The 15,942-nt window shown below is 39.0% G+C and overlaps 1 protein-coding gene across 1 annotated transcript in view; it reads left to right on the top strand.

The window, feature by feature from the left end:
- The window catches only part of DNASE2B (deoxyribonuclease II beta), a 9,383-nt gene extending 8,814 nt beyond the window's left edge, over positions 1-569 (top strand). Inside the window, exon 6 of the mRNA XM_010190067.1 lies at positions 214-569. Within this exon, the coding sequence (XP_010188369.1) occupies positions 214-569 (356 nt within the window). The remainder of the gene's footprint in view (positions 1-213) is intronic.
- Positions 570-15,942: the final 15,373 nt, after the last annotated feature.

Below are 15,942 nucleotides of genomic sequence, written 5' to 3'. Positions count from 1 at the left end.
GCTGATCGTTTGTAAGAGTTTTTCCAGGAGAAGGAGGAAAAGTAGAAATGAACTTCTGAAACAGAAGTCAAAATAAGGAGAGGGGGCAAAATCCCTTCTACCCTGCTTTATGCACCGAAACAAAACAAAGCCCAGTTTAGGTATGCTTTGCAGTCCCCTCCTAAATGAAGGAACATGAAGGACTGATTTCCCACACCCTGTGTTGTTCTACAGATATCTACGTAGCCTGGGTGGCTCAGGAGCTGAAGACCGATTTGCTGGCTGAATCCTGGCAGCATTCTGGCCAAAAACTTCCCTCAAATTGCTCTCTCGACTACCATGTCTACAACATAAACCTCATAGGGACGCCATTGAATTCCACCTTTTATTCCATTAACGATCATTCCAAATGGGCTGTCTCAAAGGAAGACAAAGATCAGTGGACCTGCATTGGAGACTTAAACCGTGCTGCCGAGCAAGCTTGGAGAAGTGGTGGGTTCATCTGTACACAGAACAAAAACATCTACAAAGCCTTCAGGCATTTGATAATTCACTATGAAAGTTGCTCTGATGCTTCCACATTGATATAACCATTCTTCCCAAACAGCACAGCCCCTCCTTATATAGGAAGTGTAGAAAACATCTCCCTTAAACTATATTTTCACTCTGAAAAATGGTCCTGTGAGTTGCCAGATGTGTTAGACCTTCACCTTGTTAGCTATAAAAGCAGGTGGTTTGCAGGTCAATTAGGGCTGTTTTTCTCTGGATGCCGGACCAGCAGGCTCTGTGTGTGCTGAGCCAACTTGTGAGTGATGCTGGACATGGGATGCGAGGAACAAGAGAAACCTGTCTTATTAGCTTGGTTGTCGGGGTTGGACAGTTAGCAAGAGAAAAGTACCCCAATATTCTTCAAAATCACCCGGTGTTCCAGGTGCTGTTCAGATCAACCGCAGTATTTCTGCTTGGTCTGGGCTGAATCTCTTAAAGAGCTGCCATACTTGGATACAGAGAGGGAGACGAGTACATCTGTGGACAGGAAGCCTTCATTTCTACATGGTTAATTTTAAGAGAAGAAATTAGCTTTAAATCATTTGTAACCAATGGCTTGGGAGTATTTCTAATTATTTTATTCATGTACAGCATTCTTATAAACAAATAAACATGTCCAAAATAAGAATAAGCAAATAAATGGTCTATTTACAGTCTCTCTCTTCCATCTTTATAGTTATTTGTGGTTGGTTACAATGTTTTTTAGCTGCCAAAGGAAAAATGGAGACAAGTAGGAAAAAAATTAAGAAGAAAACAGAATACTTGAAGGAAGATGTTATTTCACCTCCATTTTCACACTACAACAAATGCGGCTGTTAATTTTCAGCACTTCTAGTCTCAGGCTCAGGATCTGAAATTTGCATGGACTTGCTATAGAGACAAAGGTAATTTGCTCTTGGGTTCAGATTTCAAAGGTGTATCTGTTTTTAGTATGTTCCTAAATATATTTATAGGGATATATCTCACTTGTATTTCTTTTCCTGAATTGTCAATATAAACTCCAGTCTGAAGAGTGGGCTGTACCACTAATATTTCTGTTTTGCTATGTTCATAGTCCATACCACTGATTCTCCACAACAGTGTCTTAAAAGGAAGTAGACATAAAAAAATGCCCCTCAACCGCAAGAAGTTGTCGAAGATTTCCTTCCTTTTTCACCCTAAAAAATCAACCAAACAACTAAGTGTACGAAGTACCAAACAAATGAATTTCAGAAGCTTTTGTGCATACTTCTTGAAGAAATAAAAACAATGTATCTGGCCTGCTTAATGAGGAGATTTTATATTTAGTTGATCTGGATTGAAGGCAAACCTGAGTTTCATAGCTCAGTGAAAATAATGTAGATTGTTTAGCTGTTCTGCACAAAAGAGGACTTTTTGTTTTCCTTGCATGCGACCAAATAACACTTGATAAATAATTTGCTTGGTAATGTTTTTTCTCTGATGCTCCTCAAATTGCTTTTCCTGTCTACTTTTTGTTGTTTTACTCGCTGTGGTCAAGCAACACCTGTTAGTGGCAGTGAAAATTGCCAGTGAAACACAACACTGAGCAGTGGGGTGGCATAGCTCAGATAAACCAAGATAAAACCAATTTTTCTTGTCCACCTTTTTGTGGCAGACACTAACCTGACCTAACCTGTCTGAACTCTTCTATCTTGCCTGTGCACGACCTCAGTGTACAGGAAAAGCGAGAAGTGCTTCACTGGAGACACTGCTGGTGAGGTTCAGCATGTGGCATCAGAGGGCACCTGGACCTATGGCACAACCTGCAGTTCTTATGGTAGAGGCTCAGCCACAGCATTTGGGACACAGAGTTCAAAAGCAAAGAGTCTCCATCCACAGCGGTGTTGCCACAGGCCTGCTCCACAGGCTAAAAGTCAATTGTCCATCACTTGACTTTAAGTGCTGATTGGAGTTTTTAATTATTTGATCAAGTGACAGCTGTCATCAAGCTTCACAAGGCTACTTACAGCGTTCCTCTTTCATTATACCCAAGATTGGTAGCCTCCATTTTAGCTGTTACTGAGAAGGCATAAACAGCAGTGGCGAGATGGAAAGAAACAGTTGTACCACACAACATTACGAGCACCTAAATAGCCAGGTTGTGCGCACACTCATTTCAGTGGTGTAGCAATAAAAAGGCTGCAGTTCTGGTTCTCTCATTTTTTGACTGTAAACAGCTTTAATTCAGTTTTGCTTTCATTGTGTAACTTCCATATTTGCATACCCCAGTGTTTCTGCTACACACATTATGAAACATGGGCAGACTCTTTGTTTCCTGGAAGAGCTTGGTACTCAACAAGATAAGCCATACAGATTTTTAAAGGCTTTGTAACTCTCAGCCTTTCCGTGCAAAGGCAAGACCCTACTGCATTACTCAACCTCGTATTCCCTCATAGGATGCACTGTGGTCAATCCTTGGTGCGAAATATTTATCTTTGCATATTATAGATATATAAATAGAATATTTATTTTTAAAATGTGCTCTTATTTTTCAAAATGCTAAACACTCAACAAATATCTGCTTGTCTCAGTGACTCTGTGCTGCTTTTGCTGCCCACTACGACCCTTTTGACTGGACAGACCTTCTCCTGAAGAAGGGGATGTCTGGTGCTGCCCTCGCTGCAATTTCAGAGGGTCCTGCCCAACAGAGCTGATCCTGCAAAAGGGCAGAAGTCTTGGAAGACCCTGGCATGGAGAGGGAAGAATGATGGTCTCTTCTTGGCATGCAGGTATGGCTATTCTGACCCTTGGGCTCTGTTCTAGTTAGACTAAATGAGAACATCTATTATGCATGAAAATTGTTTGCCGAGGGAGTAGGAGAGGCCGAAGGCAGACATTATTAATCCACTAAACATTGCTGTACTGCGGCCAAGTTTGTAACAAACACAACAGTAGAGATCATTGTTTGGTATAAATTGCCTGTAACCATTTCCACAAGCTGAGACTCAGTCCCAGCACGCCTGACAAGCTCACAAGGAGCAGGAAATGCAAATACAATCTCTCGAAATGCAGGCCTGCCACTCACTCACCCACCAGGACATCTCCTACTCTCACCATGGCCGCTACCATCCCAGAGCAAGGGCACAACTCTGTCTCCCTGTCAGTGCTCAAAAAAGTTCCCTAATGATTTTTCTGTATACCCTCTGTATCCCCACAGAGGTTTCTATAACACTGGTAATTGGGGTTCGATAGGGTAGTGGTTTCCTGCGTTGGAAGAGTGCCATTTTACACAGACTTAATGCAAGAGGTCAAGGGATTAGACATTAGCCTTACTAGAAGAAAAGCTAAAAAATGTATGTTTGAAGGCATAAAAACTTAAACCGGGCAATTACGACACTGGAAAACAGGAACAGGTATTGCAGCCTGAGCACACTTCAGGGGCAGCCTTTATGGTTGGGATTGCTTCTGGTGTCTCCACGACTGAAAATACACTGAGCCCTCATGTTGGGAATGATGAGCACTGTACTGGAGAATTCCTCAAGGACACCTGGGGCTCCATGCCAGCTTCTGCCAGCAAGTCAGGGGAAGCGTTGGAAGAAATTTCTCTGACTGACCTGGGAACTTTCCCTTCTCCAAGGTATACTGACCCAGCCTGGCACTTGGACTTGTCACGGAGGTTCACAGGTATAGTTCTGAATCACAGCAAAGTCTGCTTCAAAGCGTGCTAGACTGTGCTTTTTAAAAGTACAGACGTCCTCCAACGCCCAGGAGGTTTTGATCGTTTTGCTGTCAGTAATGCCCATTCCTCCAGGTATCCTTGCTCTCCTCTTAGCACACTTTTGTAGTTTTCTGCTCTCAAAACGAGAAGTAAACACATCCAGTGTAAGCGCCTGTGTCAAACAGGGCTTCCTCAGCTTGTGAAGGGAGAGGGTTATTTTTGCAAAGGCATACAGGCCTTTTTCATCCCTTTCTTCTGCTTAAATATATACACTCCTGATTCCTGACAGTAATGAAATGCTCAAGAACATCATTGTGAGAATTTGTTTTAATGTATCAAAGCATCCTTGGAGTTATTAGCATAGTCACATAATTATTCCCCAGAGAAACTTCCACCCATATGTTAACGCCCATGAATTATTGTGTGGATCTCTTTTATATCTTTATTTTCAGTTTCTGGGAAAGATACACCACTGGGTACTTAGAATAGCAACTGTTTCAGAACATGGAAGCTGCCTGTGCCCTGGGTAAAACATCTGGGAGACAGCGCAGTGCTGGCAGCATCTTCTAAAAGCTCAGTGTGAGCCAAAGCCTAACTGTGCTCAGTGTGATGCAAGGATATGATACGCCCCTTTTATTTCACAGGGGAGTTCTTAAAAAGACATGGATTTAAAAAGGAGAACAGAGATTAACAGAAATATATTAGGCAAAATGTGGGAAAAAAAGACCTTGTAGCAGGGAATAAATTCTTCATAGTACAAGGCAGAGTCTCTGACCTGAAATTTCAAGCTAGGATATCAATATCAGTGTTTTCTAGATACGCTGACGCCCTGGGTAGCTTAGCCATATCTGGCACTTTTCTATTTAGATTGGAGATACCAGACTAAAGGCCTAATCTCTTGAATTTTCTCATAATCGTTATGAACTTGGCATGAATGCAGTAAAAGAAGCTGCATAGGAGCTCAGAAATCAGTTGTAGCACTTTCATATCTTTGCTTCAGACAGGAGCTAAGCTCATAATATAATTCTGTAATGCAGGCTTATTGTGGGCTTATTTCAACCTTTTTTAACTGATTTATCCCAGTATTAAGCATATGCTATTCTATGCATATTTGATACATTCATTTTAATTAAACTGTTAAGTACAAAACATTAGGACTTGGAAAAAAAAATCTTGCTTTCTATAAACAGCTGTGTAACACTTTTACTCAACTGATTTTAGTAAATCCTCTTGATTTTATTGGTTTTTAGTTGAGTTTGACATTTCTACACAAGGTATCTGGTGATTATTCTGATTCTCCTGTAAGAGATAAAAGTAAGGAATGTTCTACTCATTTGATCACTTTGCAGCTTGGGAACTGCAAACTGATATTAAAATATTCAGCGCTTTACCAGAGCAGAGCACAGTATTTAATGTTGCCTGCTAGAGCGCTGGCAATTGCTACAGTGGTTCGCTGTAGTACACTTGTACTAGCATTGTGTAATTTATTAATTACAGAAATTTTGCATGCAAATTAGCCACACAGTTGTGCATCCTAACACAGTAACCCAAAAATCTGTCTTCACATGTGTTAATGCCTGGAAATAGGCATGTCACATTACAGTGGTACATGGTTTTCATCATCACAAAAGCTCACTAAAAGCCGTGTGTATCCGCAAGTGTTTTCTTTTTGTTTCTTATTTCTGACTTCCCAAAGTGTGAGAGCATTTAGCTCCAAGGCTTTTTTGTGTCTGTCTTTCTTCAGGTTTCCTTTTTTGGGCTAAGATTCTGCCAGCCAAAAAAATCAGTATTTCTCTCGCTGTTGTGCAGTTTTAAAAAGGTACTTTTGCACAGGTATAAGTATGCTCAGCACCACTGTCCACCACTTCATGTTTGGGATTAAAAACGCTCAGCACAGTACACATTTCAGAAACTGTTTCCTTCCCTGCTCTGGAGGCTGCTCCAATTCACATACTGTAAATTCTAGGCATTGTGCAAAGGAAACCTGCATCTTTTCCTCTCTTGCTTTCTAACTACACCAAATGTTTCTTTCATGAAAGTCAAGGTGAGAATGAGAGAAGTGGCAAATTTAGATGGGACATTTTGCAAGGAAATACCATGAAAAAAATGCTGCACAGCAAATAGTTGTGTTCCCAGCTGCCCACCAACCTGCCCTCATCTTTACTGCCAAAAGAAGAACCAGAGAAATGGGAGCAAAGAGATTTTTGTGAGAGAAATGGGAAGAAAACTCAGAAGACAGAACAAGACATCTAAAGGTGAGCAAGAGAGAAAAAGCAAGAGGAGAGCAGAAGTAACAACAGGATGGGTGACACCAGCTAGGTCAGAGACCTTGAGTTTGGTGACGGAGAACCATTAAGAGTTTGTTGTGCAGAACTCCAGTTAACAGGATGTTTCATGTACTGTGATAGTTACTTAACTTTTATCCATTTTACTTATAGGCTATGCCTCAGAGAGAGAAAAAATACAGGATAAAATGAAGTGACTTAGCCAAGTATTAAAACAACCCAAACCAACACCCAGAAAGTCACTACCTGTCTGATACCAAACGTACAAGAGGTGGGGCAAGGCAGTCAAAGGCATTAAATATGTAAAAGTAGGAGGGAGAAATTAATAAGCTAAGCTAAACAGTTTGAACCCCACGTATTTTAACAACATGCTAAACCATCTTTTTTTAATGAAGGAAGCTAATTTTAAGGCTTAAAGACAATAAACACATACAATGAAAACAAGAAATGCAAAACGTTCACAAAGGTAATTGCAGACCATTTCACGATGTATCATGACATTAAAGTTAGCTTCATTCATTCTGCTGGCATTGAGAGAACTGCAGGCAAAAAAGTAAATACAATACAAAAGAAGCAAATAAACAGCAATAAGCAAACTGGTGCCTTTAACACTTTACTCTTGGGATTATTGTTGCAGATATCTCTACAATACATGGCCTTTTATTCTCAGGTAAAAATCACGCTTAGTTCAGAAACCTTCCCAGTTTTGTTTTTTTTGTTGTTTCATCTCTGATCCTACTTTGCTCTCCAGCACTAAATAAACCACCATTGGTCTAATATAGTTGTTTCTCAGTGCATCGAGTCAAAATCAGCAAGCATTCCTAGATATTACTTACTGTCACTTGGCTCATGGTGGCCTGTTGTTTTGTCGTTTCCCAGTTGTGGAACCCACAGAGGAATAATGGCAGTACAGAGCTGTAGCTCTATAAGAAGTGTCATCTCAATATCAGAGGAGGAGCTAGGCATAAGGGGTTGGCTTCACAAATGTAAATATTTCATAATTTATTTAGTAACGTAGCTTTCCTCTTTCCTCCAGGCAAAAGCTTTAATAAAGAAATAGGTCTATTGCAACAAAGGAAAGAACAGCAAAAATAGAGACAAGGACACATCCTAACCCCATTAGTATCAGTGGCAATTTGCCTTCATCTTCAGTGGAAACAGATCTTCAAAGACACAGGAATCACCCATAAAACCTGAAGGATAAAATTTGAACCTTTCCTGGTCTATGACACAAACCAAGTTTAGGTAGTGTAGTCCCCACACGGTGGAAATGTCCCCAGCAGGAGTTTCACATCCTTGGCTTGCCCACAGCCTTGTCCCCAGTGCTGCCAGGGTGGCTGTTAGGACAGACATCAGAGAGGCCACATGCGTGGGCAGTTTCTTTGACAGAACCTCTCTGAGGCAGGATCATGCAAGAGCTTGGCAGATGAACCTCCCCTTGGTGAACACTGGCTCTCTTGCTGTTCATGGCTTTACTTTCAGTACCCAAATCAGAAGACGTGATATCCCCACCTTTAGGGGGATTTTTTTACATCTCAATAATTTAAGAGATTCTTTCAAAGCCTGTCTGTGGCGGAATGAAGACTGAAAGCTGTATCTCCTCAGTCCTGCCTTGTATCGTTAGCACTGAGGAAGATAAGTGGCGTGGATAGAAAAAAAAACTTTTCTTCTCCAGGGAGATTCAAGATCACCCTCAAGGACTAAAAACACAGCCTAAGTATGGTCTGCCTGCTAAATGCTGTGAAAAACCAACATAGGAAAGCCAAGATGAGGGAACTCATTCCCAAGCATCTCTGCAGGTCTTGTTTTGGTACTGACACAACACAGCAAAGCAGAAGTTTAAAGAGCAGGGGTACCATTCTAACAGCAGATTTAGTTTCTTTTTCTTCCTTTGGATGTCTTCTTATTCTTCTTCTGTTCCTGGGACTACATAAAAAGGTACAGCATCAAGTCATGTGTGATAATGTGTGTAATGTACAACCTGGAGAGGTTGTTACACTCTCCGTGGGTGAGTTCATCTGCCCCACAAACACACAGCTCCTCGCAGTCCTATTTCAACTATGTAAGAAAAAGTCCCCCTCTGTCCTTCATTATTGGTCCTCAAAATAAGTCTGACAATGTAGAACCTTACAGATAAACTGAATTCCAAATAATGGTAGATATTTCGGGAAAATGTTCCATTGGGGGTGGGTACACTAAAGCTTCCTCATTAATTTCAAATTATATTTCATATGGGATCTGGGATCTGCACTACTGTCCACTGCAAGTGATATCAAGGAAAAAATTACAAACATTTTCAAAAAACCCTTTTAGAAGAATATGCTTATCATATGCTAATATGTCTGTGTACTACGTGGCAATGATTTTCAGTTCCTAGGTGTAGAGATAACCTTTAAGAAAGCCATAAATATGACTATAAAATACAAGTTCATGCATATTTTCCATACATTAAATTTCTTAAGGAAGCCTGTGCCTCTACTGGAAAACTATGGGGAAATTTCAAAACCTGCGCTTTTTGCAAGTCAGACCTATATTGTACGTGAAAATATACAGCTGGGGCTTGTGGGTGTTTTTTTGAGAGAGAGCATTGCTAGAGAACCTGCAGGAACAAAGAACTTATGGTTTCAATATTTTTTCACAGTATTTCTTTAATAATAAAATATTTTGGTTTCCAGTGCCCTTTTATTTAGTGATCAGCATGTATACAATCAGTCTAAGAAATGAGGAGTGAAGCATGTGGTTTGGCTGCTTTGAAAATCCTACAATAATGCTGTTTGAGTTTGTCGGCTTAGCTTGGTATTCCAACTACAGTCACTGCCAGCTAGACAGACAGTGCAATAAAGGTGAGACACAGTACTGCAGATAAGAAACTAATCTTTTCTTTCATGGTCGCAGTATTCTCTGGTTATATGATCCCAGCCCTTCGTGGGATCAAGTGATACTCTTAAACACAACGCTATTGAGCACAACCAGTTTGATGAGCTTTGTTAAACCAACGTGATAAAGGCAAAGTGAAACTGCACAGCCTCACAGACCTTACCACGTAAACCATAAGCACGGTATCTTCCCGAAGCAAGGCAAACTTCAAGCACTACCAGCATCTGAAGTAAGTCCAGTGTAATTTCAACGTAGTATTGTATGAAGCACGACAATAAGATCAACTGAGTGAAAAAACAGAAAAGCTAAACTCTGAACGAATTTATGAATGTACTGCACAAATTAATGCATATTTGTGCAAAGTATTCAGGAGACAAGAAATACGTTTCTTCCAAGATGTAGGTGTGGCTACTACAGGGTACCAAAGAGATTAAAAAAAAAAAATCCTGTTGATGCTGTGTTCTTTTTGTGTTTGAAGTCATAATTAGTCTGGCGTCAAGTTTGAATGATAACTATTACTTTCTTCACACAGATTTTCTAAGCTTGAGAGACCAGTTTTCAAAAGCTCTCTAGCAAAGCTATTATATTACCAGTATTACTTCATCAGAAGAAACTGTTCAAGGATGATCAGAAGTGCTGAGGGTGAGTCCTGGTCTTCCAGCACGTTCTCAGGATTTGGCTCCAAAAATGAAAGTCAGCTTTTCTGACAGTAATCTCTCATAATTGCAACTGAAAATGATGCAACTGGCAAATTCTCAACAGGCTTGGAAATAAGACCTAATGCATACAAAGGCATAAGCCTTTAAAGTATTTCACACATAGGCACTTTTTGCCAATATTCTCAATTAGAACTCATGTTTTTGTTCTAAAAGAAAAAAAAATCTATTTCTTTCACTGCTGATACAGTTTTATATCTGTTACTGCTTTGGATTTTCTGTTTTGAATACTCTCAGAAGGAGGCTATCACTGCAGATGCCCAGACTCTGCCAAATTATTTGTTTTCTATGCAGCTCAGCCTTTCCTCTCCATTGCAGGTGTTAGATGCGCCAGCTTACTTCATCTTACCTCCAATTTGTGTTTTTTTCTTCTTTAGGCTTATTAAAAAACAACTCTTGGACTGAAAAGAAAGCACTTTTACCAGAGAAGATATTTGGATTCCTTTTACTCCAAACTCCCATAGCACCATGTCCCAGATGGCTTAATACTGAAAAGAATTCCAGTAAGTCTTGTATAAGGATGTATGAACATACTATGTATAAAGAGAACCTTACAACCGAAGAGCTCTAATACTGTAAAATAAAGCACTCAAAAGTGAGGAAATACAGAACTACGTTTGGCTGAGCACCTTTGATTTGGCCTGTGTATGGCTGTCCTTTACATCTGTACCATCTTTCATTTAGTGTACAAAATCTACAGCTTTCTCAGACAATGGATAGGGGTTTTGCTAGTTTTTAATATTTTTTATTAAGTGTATAGTCTTCTGGTATTATTTATTGCTCATTAGCCAGCTCCTTCCCAGAACCTAACTCTGTCATGGGAGTTTTATATGTTTAGCTCTCTGTAGTATTATTGTTCTCACATTTGGTCTGGGGTATGTAGTAGTGGTACAAGTAAGATGTATGCCTATGGGTGGAGGGACAAAGAGTATTTACTATTAACAGACTCAGACTGTTCATTTCATTTCTTTTGTGGGTTTCCCTATGGTACTCTGTAGCAAGTTCTGCTCCTAAGCAATTTTTCTGACTTTAATATATTATTAGCCACAAGATTATCCTGACTTCATGCTAAGCCTTTACTTAGAAACAAAGTTTATCGCAAAACCCATGGCAATGCATTTCACCCTAAATACATAGTTTGGTTTCTGCCACACTGTCCTCTGCTAGTACTATACATAGGTAACGTCTCTTCCAAATCGCAATAGGTGGAAGCTTGGTTTGAGAATACGTGGGAGCATTCAGTAGCACTGAAGTTTCAGGTAGCAACTGTTTAAAATTCTTGGGAATATAAGAAGTATTTAAAGGCCAGATGGTTCAAGAAGCTAACAGATCAACTGGCACCAAAATGTGGGGCAACAAAAAGAGTGAAGAGGGTTATCTGCTCCAGCTTGCTTTTGGAAATGAGAAAAATGGAAACAACTTATTAATGCAAACAGCTTTGTTTGCAGACAGCACTGTTCAAAGAGTTTAGAACTGCAGAGAGTTGAGGAGTGCCTGCCTCTTCCTAAGGCAGGGTAATACCTAGAAATACAGCCAGCAGATGAGGGTACCTGACTGACATCTCACCTGAAACAACAAAATTACCTTATTTAATTTCTGCCAACAGGCATAATGGAATGAAAGATCTTGAGCCTAAAGGAAAGCAAATCATTGCATCCCCCAAAAGATGGACTGCTTCCTCATGAGATGGTGTTAAGGACAGGCTGCTCCCCATGCACAGCTGGAGGGGTGCCTTGAGAAACAATAGCATGGCCAATGGATGTGGTGATGTTTGTTCTTGTCAGAGTGGCAGTCTGTTCCCAGGACTACCAAGCAAAATACAGCCGAATGAACAAGTGAGAACAAAATTTTAAATATCAGCTTCAGCCTGGACAAAAGCCCACATAATTATACATTTACTTGTAAAAAACCTAAAATTACAGGCTAAAAATCCTCAACAGAGATCTGCAAAGAGACTACAATCATTTAGTCAGTACATTCTTGTTAAGTTTTTTTAAAGTACAATGGAAACTTGGTCTTGTGTGCAGGATCTAGAGCAGTTTTTTGGGATCTCCAGCAACACCATACTCCATCTCTCAACTATTCTGTGGTTGGCATCATATCAACAATATCAACCCTGCAGGTTGGGTAACAGGATAATGATGCAACCCCTAGGGATTAAGGTGGTGGTGCTGGTAAGATGACAAAGTCCCACCACCCACATACAGTAAGAAATAATTGAGATTAGGTGAGGCTGCAGTCAAACATGAAACATTAAAAATACTGTTTATTAACAATCACAGAACCAATTAAAGTAAACTTATATAAACTATTTAATTAACAGATCAGAAAGCCTAAAGTGACCTGTGTGATCATCTAGTCTGACTTTCTGTATAATATAGAGAGATTTCCCTGAACTAGTTCTTGTCTGAACTGTTAAGGGGGAAACATCACATCTTGATATAAATATCAGCAGAAAAGTGACCATAATTCTCGGTAATCCTCTCAGTGTTTAATTATGGGCAAATATAAATTAAGACTGCAGGTCTTGGATCTTTGTTTGCTAGAGCTAAGCCATGAATTTTTAAATGGATATTTACTACCTAGAAAGGTACGTAACATTAACTTTCTCTTTGATAAGCGAAATAGGTGGAATTCCTTGAGCCCCCATTAGGAGAGTATCCTAATTCTCTAATCATGCCTCATGTATTCTATGAAATCCTTGTTATTTTTTATCATTCTTTTTGAATTTAGGATACACACTCCATGTACAACATTTCAATTTGCCTTGCACTAGTGTCAGATACAGACGAAGTATGAACCTCTCTATTCTTTCTCAACATTTACTTGCTTGGGCAATGAAGAGTTAGATTCCCCGTTCTAGTCACCATGTCAGAGAAGTAGTGATTGTGGTCTGTTAGTCTCCAACTCCTTTTCAGTGACTGCTTCCGAGGAGAGGGACTCGCTGTGAGATTTAGTGGGCCCTTGTTCTTCTTCCTATAATGTATTTTATGCATATTTATCCATGTAAGGCAAAAATGCTTTCTCACTAATTCTGTAGAAGAATAAGGCACAAAGGAACTTATCAGAGGTTACCATGAGTTACTGGTGAAGAAGTCTTCTGAACCCCATGCTGGCACTAGTACTGCACGTATACATTTCAAGTCGAATTGCAGAGGCCATGACTAGATGCATTGTCAGCTGATGAACGCAACCCTATTATCAGACTGAATGCTGTAATTTCTTTTCAGATGCATTTAAAACTCTCCTGGTGAAATAAAAGAATAGCGCTTGAATAATTTATCCGAACCCTCTCCTGCCAAAGGTAACCATGTTGTACCTTCTCCTTGATAAATAATGACACACAAACTTAGGAAATAAAATATTTTCCCAAGGAGGAGGAAAATATGATCAAATTTGAAATACAGAAAAAGGAAAATATTATACTAGCTAATACTTCCTTGTAATCTTGTACAGTAACTTTTACTGAAATTGTGGGGTTTGATTCTGTCCTCTGTCTCCTACTAGAGATAATCTTTGGCATCAGTCTGTTTTGGGTGGAGCACCAAGCTTGTAGAATCGTGTAGACCAAGCAAAAGAGCTACTGTAATAAAAGGTCTAACTTAAAACCAGATTTCAGGACGAGCTTCATTTCTTCGTTCAGGCAAACCCTCTGCACCAGACAGTATTGGCTCTGACAAACTTCTACTGTGAAATGGTATAAAAGATGCTGAAATCTAGGCCAGAGCTACGGGTAGTTCTTGGGTAGCTCTTTGGATTTCCCGGAAGGCAAGGTGTGGCTCTGTATGTGGGAGGTAAACGCCAGTGATTTTCTGTTACTAGTAATTAGGTGTAGCTTGTTTCATTAATAAGAGCTACATATGCATACTGAAAAAAAAGAGTTTATCTGACACTGGGATTATTACATGTTGCCAGCTAAATGCCTTACAATGTTGATTACCTTTGCTATTTTGTGATTAGCACTTATAAACACTCAAAAGCATGTTCATATTTTTCCAACACATATGAAAAAAAGTTCTGCCACTGAGAGTTTATAATGTAAAAGAGAAGGAAATCTGGTAAATCTCCAAATCATCCCATCAATTTGTCTAATATTTTGGAACTACTTCTTGCATTAGCATTTGTTTTAGCTTTAGTCACTTTGCTTTTGATGTTTATGATCACTACCAAGTATAGAAATATGCTTTCCTGAAAGTTATCCTGAGGTGAACACCCAGCACGGAAATACCAGTCCTAAAAGAGTTGATAAACCAATAAAAAATGGAAACAGAATCTTATCGTGGAAAGGGACTGGGCTGCCTTACATAAAAGAGATACTGCGGTTCTAGTGACTATTATTCAAATTTTAGCAATACAAACAGTAAAAAAACCCAGTAACATGGCTAAAAATGGCTGTTACCTTCAAGTATTTTAAAAAATCCATCCAGGCAGTATCTGAATGTTATAGCAGATCCTCTAAAATTCTTATAAAACATTTCAAAGGGTTTGGGGTTTTTTTTGGTTCCATTTTGATGTTTCATTGCATCATAGGTTTCCAGGCCAGAAGAAAGCGCCGTGATTTTCCAGCCTGACCTTTGGCACAGTATGAATGACAATTAGATCAAGTGATGCCTACATAACTTCTGGTGGAGCTAGAACACTTCCTTTGGAAAAAATCCACTTCCCTGATTTAAAGATTTCATGTGACAAGGAATGTTTCACATGCCTATCTATCTAATTTTTGTCCAAGGCTTAGTTAGTCTAAGGGTTTTGTTTGTTTGTTTTACTTTTGGTTTTTAATAAAAAAATGTCTCTTGGCTTAGCTTTCAAACACCACCTCGTTTAAAAGATTTGTCTGCTAAACTGAAGATTTCTATGATGACAATTATTCTCTTTACTTATGTAATTCCAGTTAGGTTGGCTTTTATGTGATTCATTAACGGCCTAAAGAGATTAAGCTTTATAAGTCTCTTCTGTAAGAAGGCTTTCTAGATCCCAAATCAACCATGTAGTTCTTTTAAACCAGTTTGTCAGTTTTTGTATCAGTATCAGGCCAAGACATACTGCTCCACCAACGGAATCCCTATTGCTACAGTGTGCTCCCCACATTCATCCACAAGGATAGCATTTCTCTGTGCTCTTAACTGCTTTTCTGTATCACTACTTTTCATAATGCAGACCTCCATAAGATAACTGATCTACAGTTTTCTTTCCTAGAAATATTAGCCTGCACTTAACTATATTAAAATGCACATTGTTCAAGTTAGCTCATCTTACCAAAGATTCTGGTAACACCTTGGAATAAATCATTCTTGTGTATCACTTCCCAACTTTTGTTTTTTTTATGCAAATGTTACCTTACAGATTCGTAAGCTAACTGATAAGAGCTACTGGCCATTTATAAATACTTCTGACTTATTAATAATGCCAAATAGAAAATGGTTCTATTTTTTTCCAATTTAAAATGTAAAGTATTCACTAAAAGCTTAAGAGTAATATAGCCAGACCCTGAAATGTATTAAAACAAAAGAATATTTGAGCAATATACTTTGCTTAATTGTTGATAATGTGTGTTGATACCATGAAGTTAAAAGAGATCTGCAAAGGGAACAACATAACAAAAAGATTACCTTATTTCTATAGTAATAATTACAAATTATGTTGCAATAATTTTGAATATGAAGAAAATTCTTAGATATCTGTGGGCAACCTGCAAGCAGAAAAAGAAGCAAAATTATTTGCTCTGCCAAGTTCTAGTTATTACAGAAAAGTTATTCCACTACAACACAAATACACCTTAATATAAAATAACAGGAAGTCAAGAAATAAAATGAAAACAAAAGGTAGCATATTCTGAAAAATGTCTGGCTAGAAATGAGTCATACTTTAATGCTGGATA

The sequence above is a fragment of the Mesitornis unicolor genome, unplaced genomic scaffold, assembly GCF_000695765.1.
Source record: "Mesitornis unicolor isolate BGI_N332 unplaced genomic scaffold, ASM69576v1 scaffold19278, whole genome shotgun sequence".
Taxonomy (NCBI): domain Eukaryota; kingdom Metazoa; phylum Chordata; class Aves; order Mesitornithiformes; family Mesitornithidae; genus Mesitornis; species Mesitornis unicolor.
This window is presented reverse-complemented; position numbering and strand designations above follow the sequence as displayed.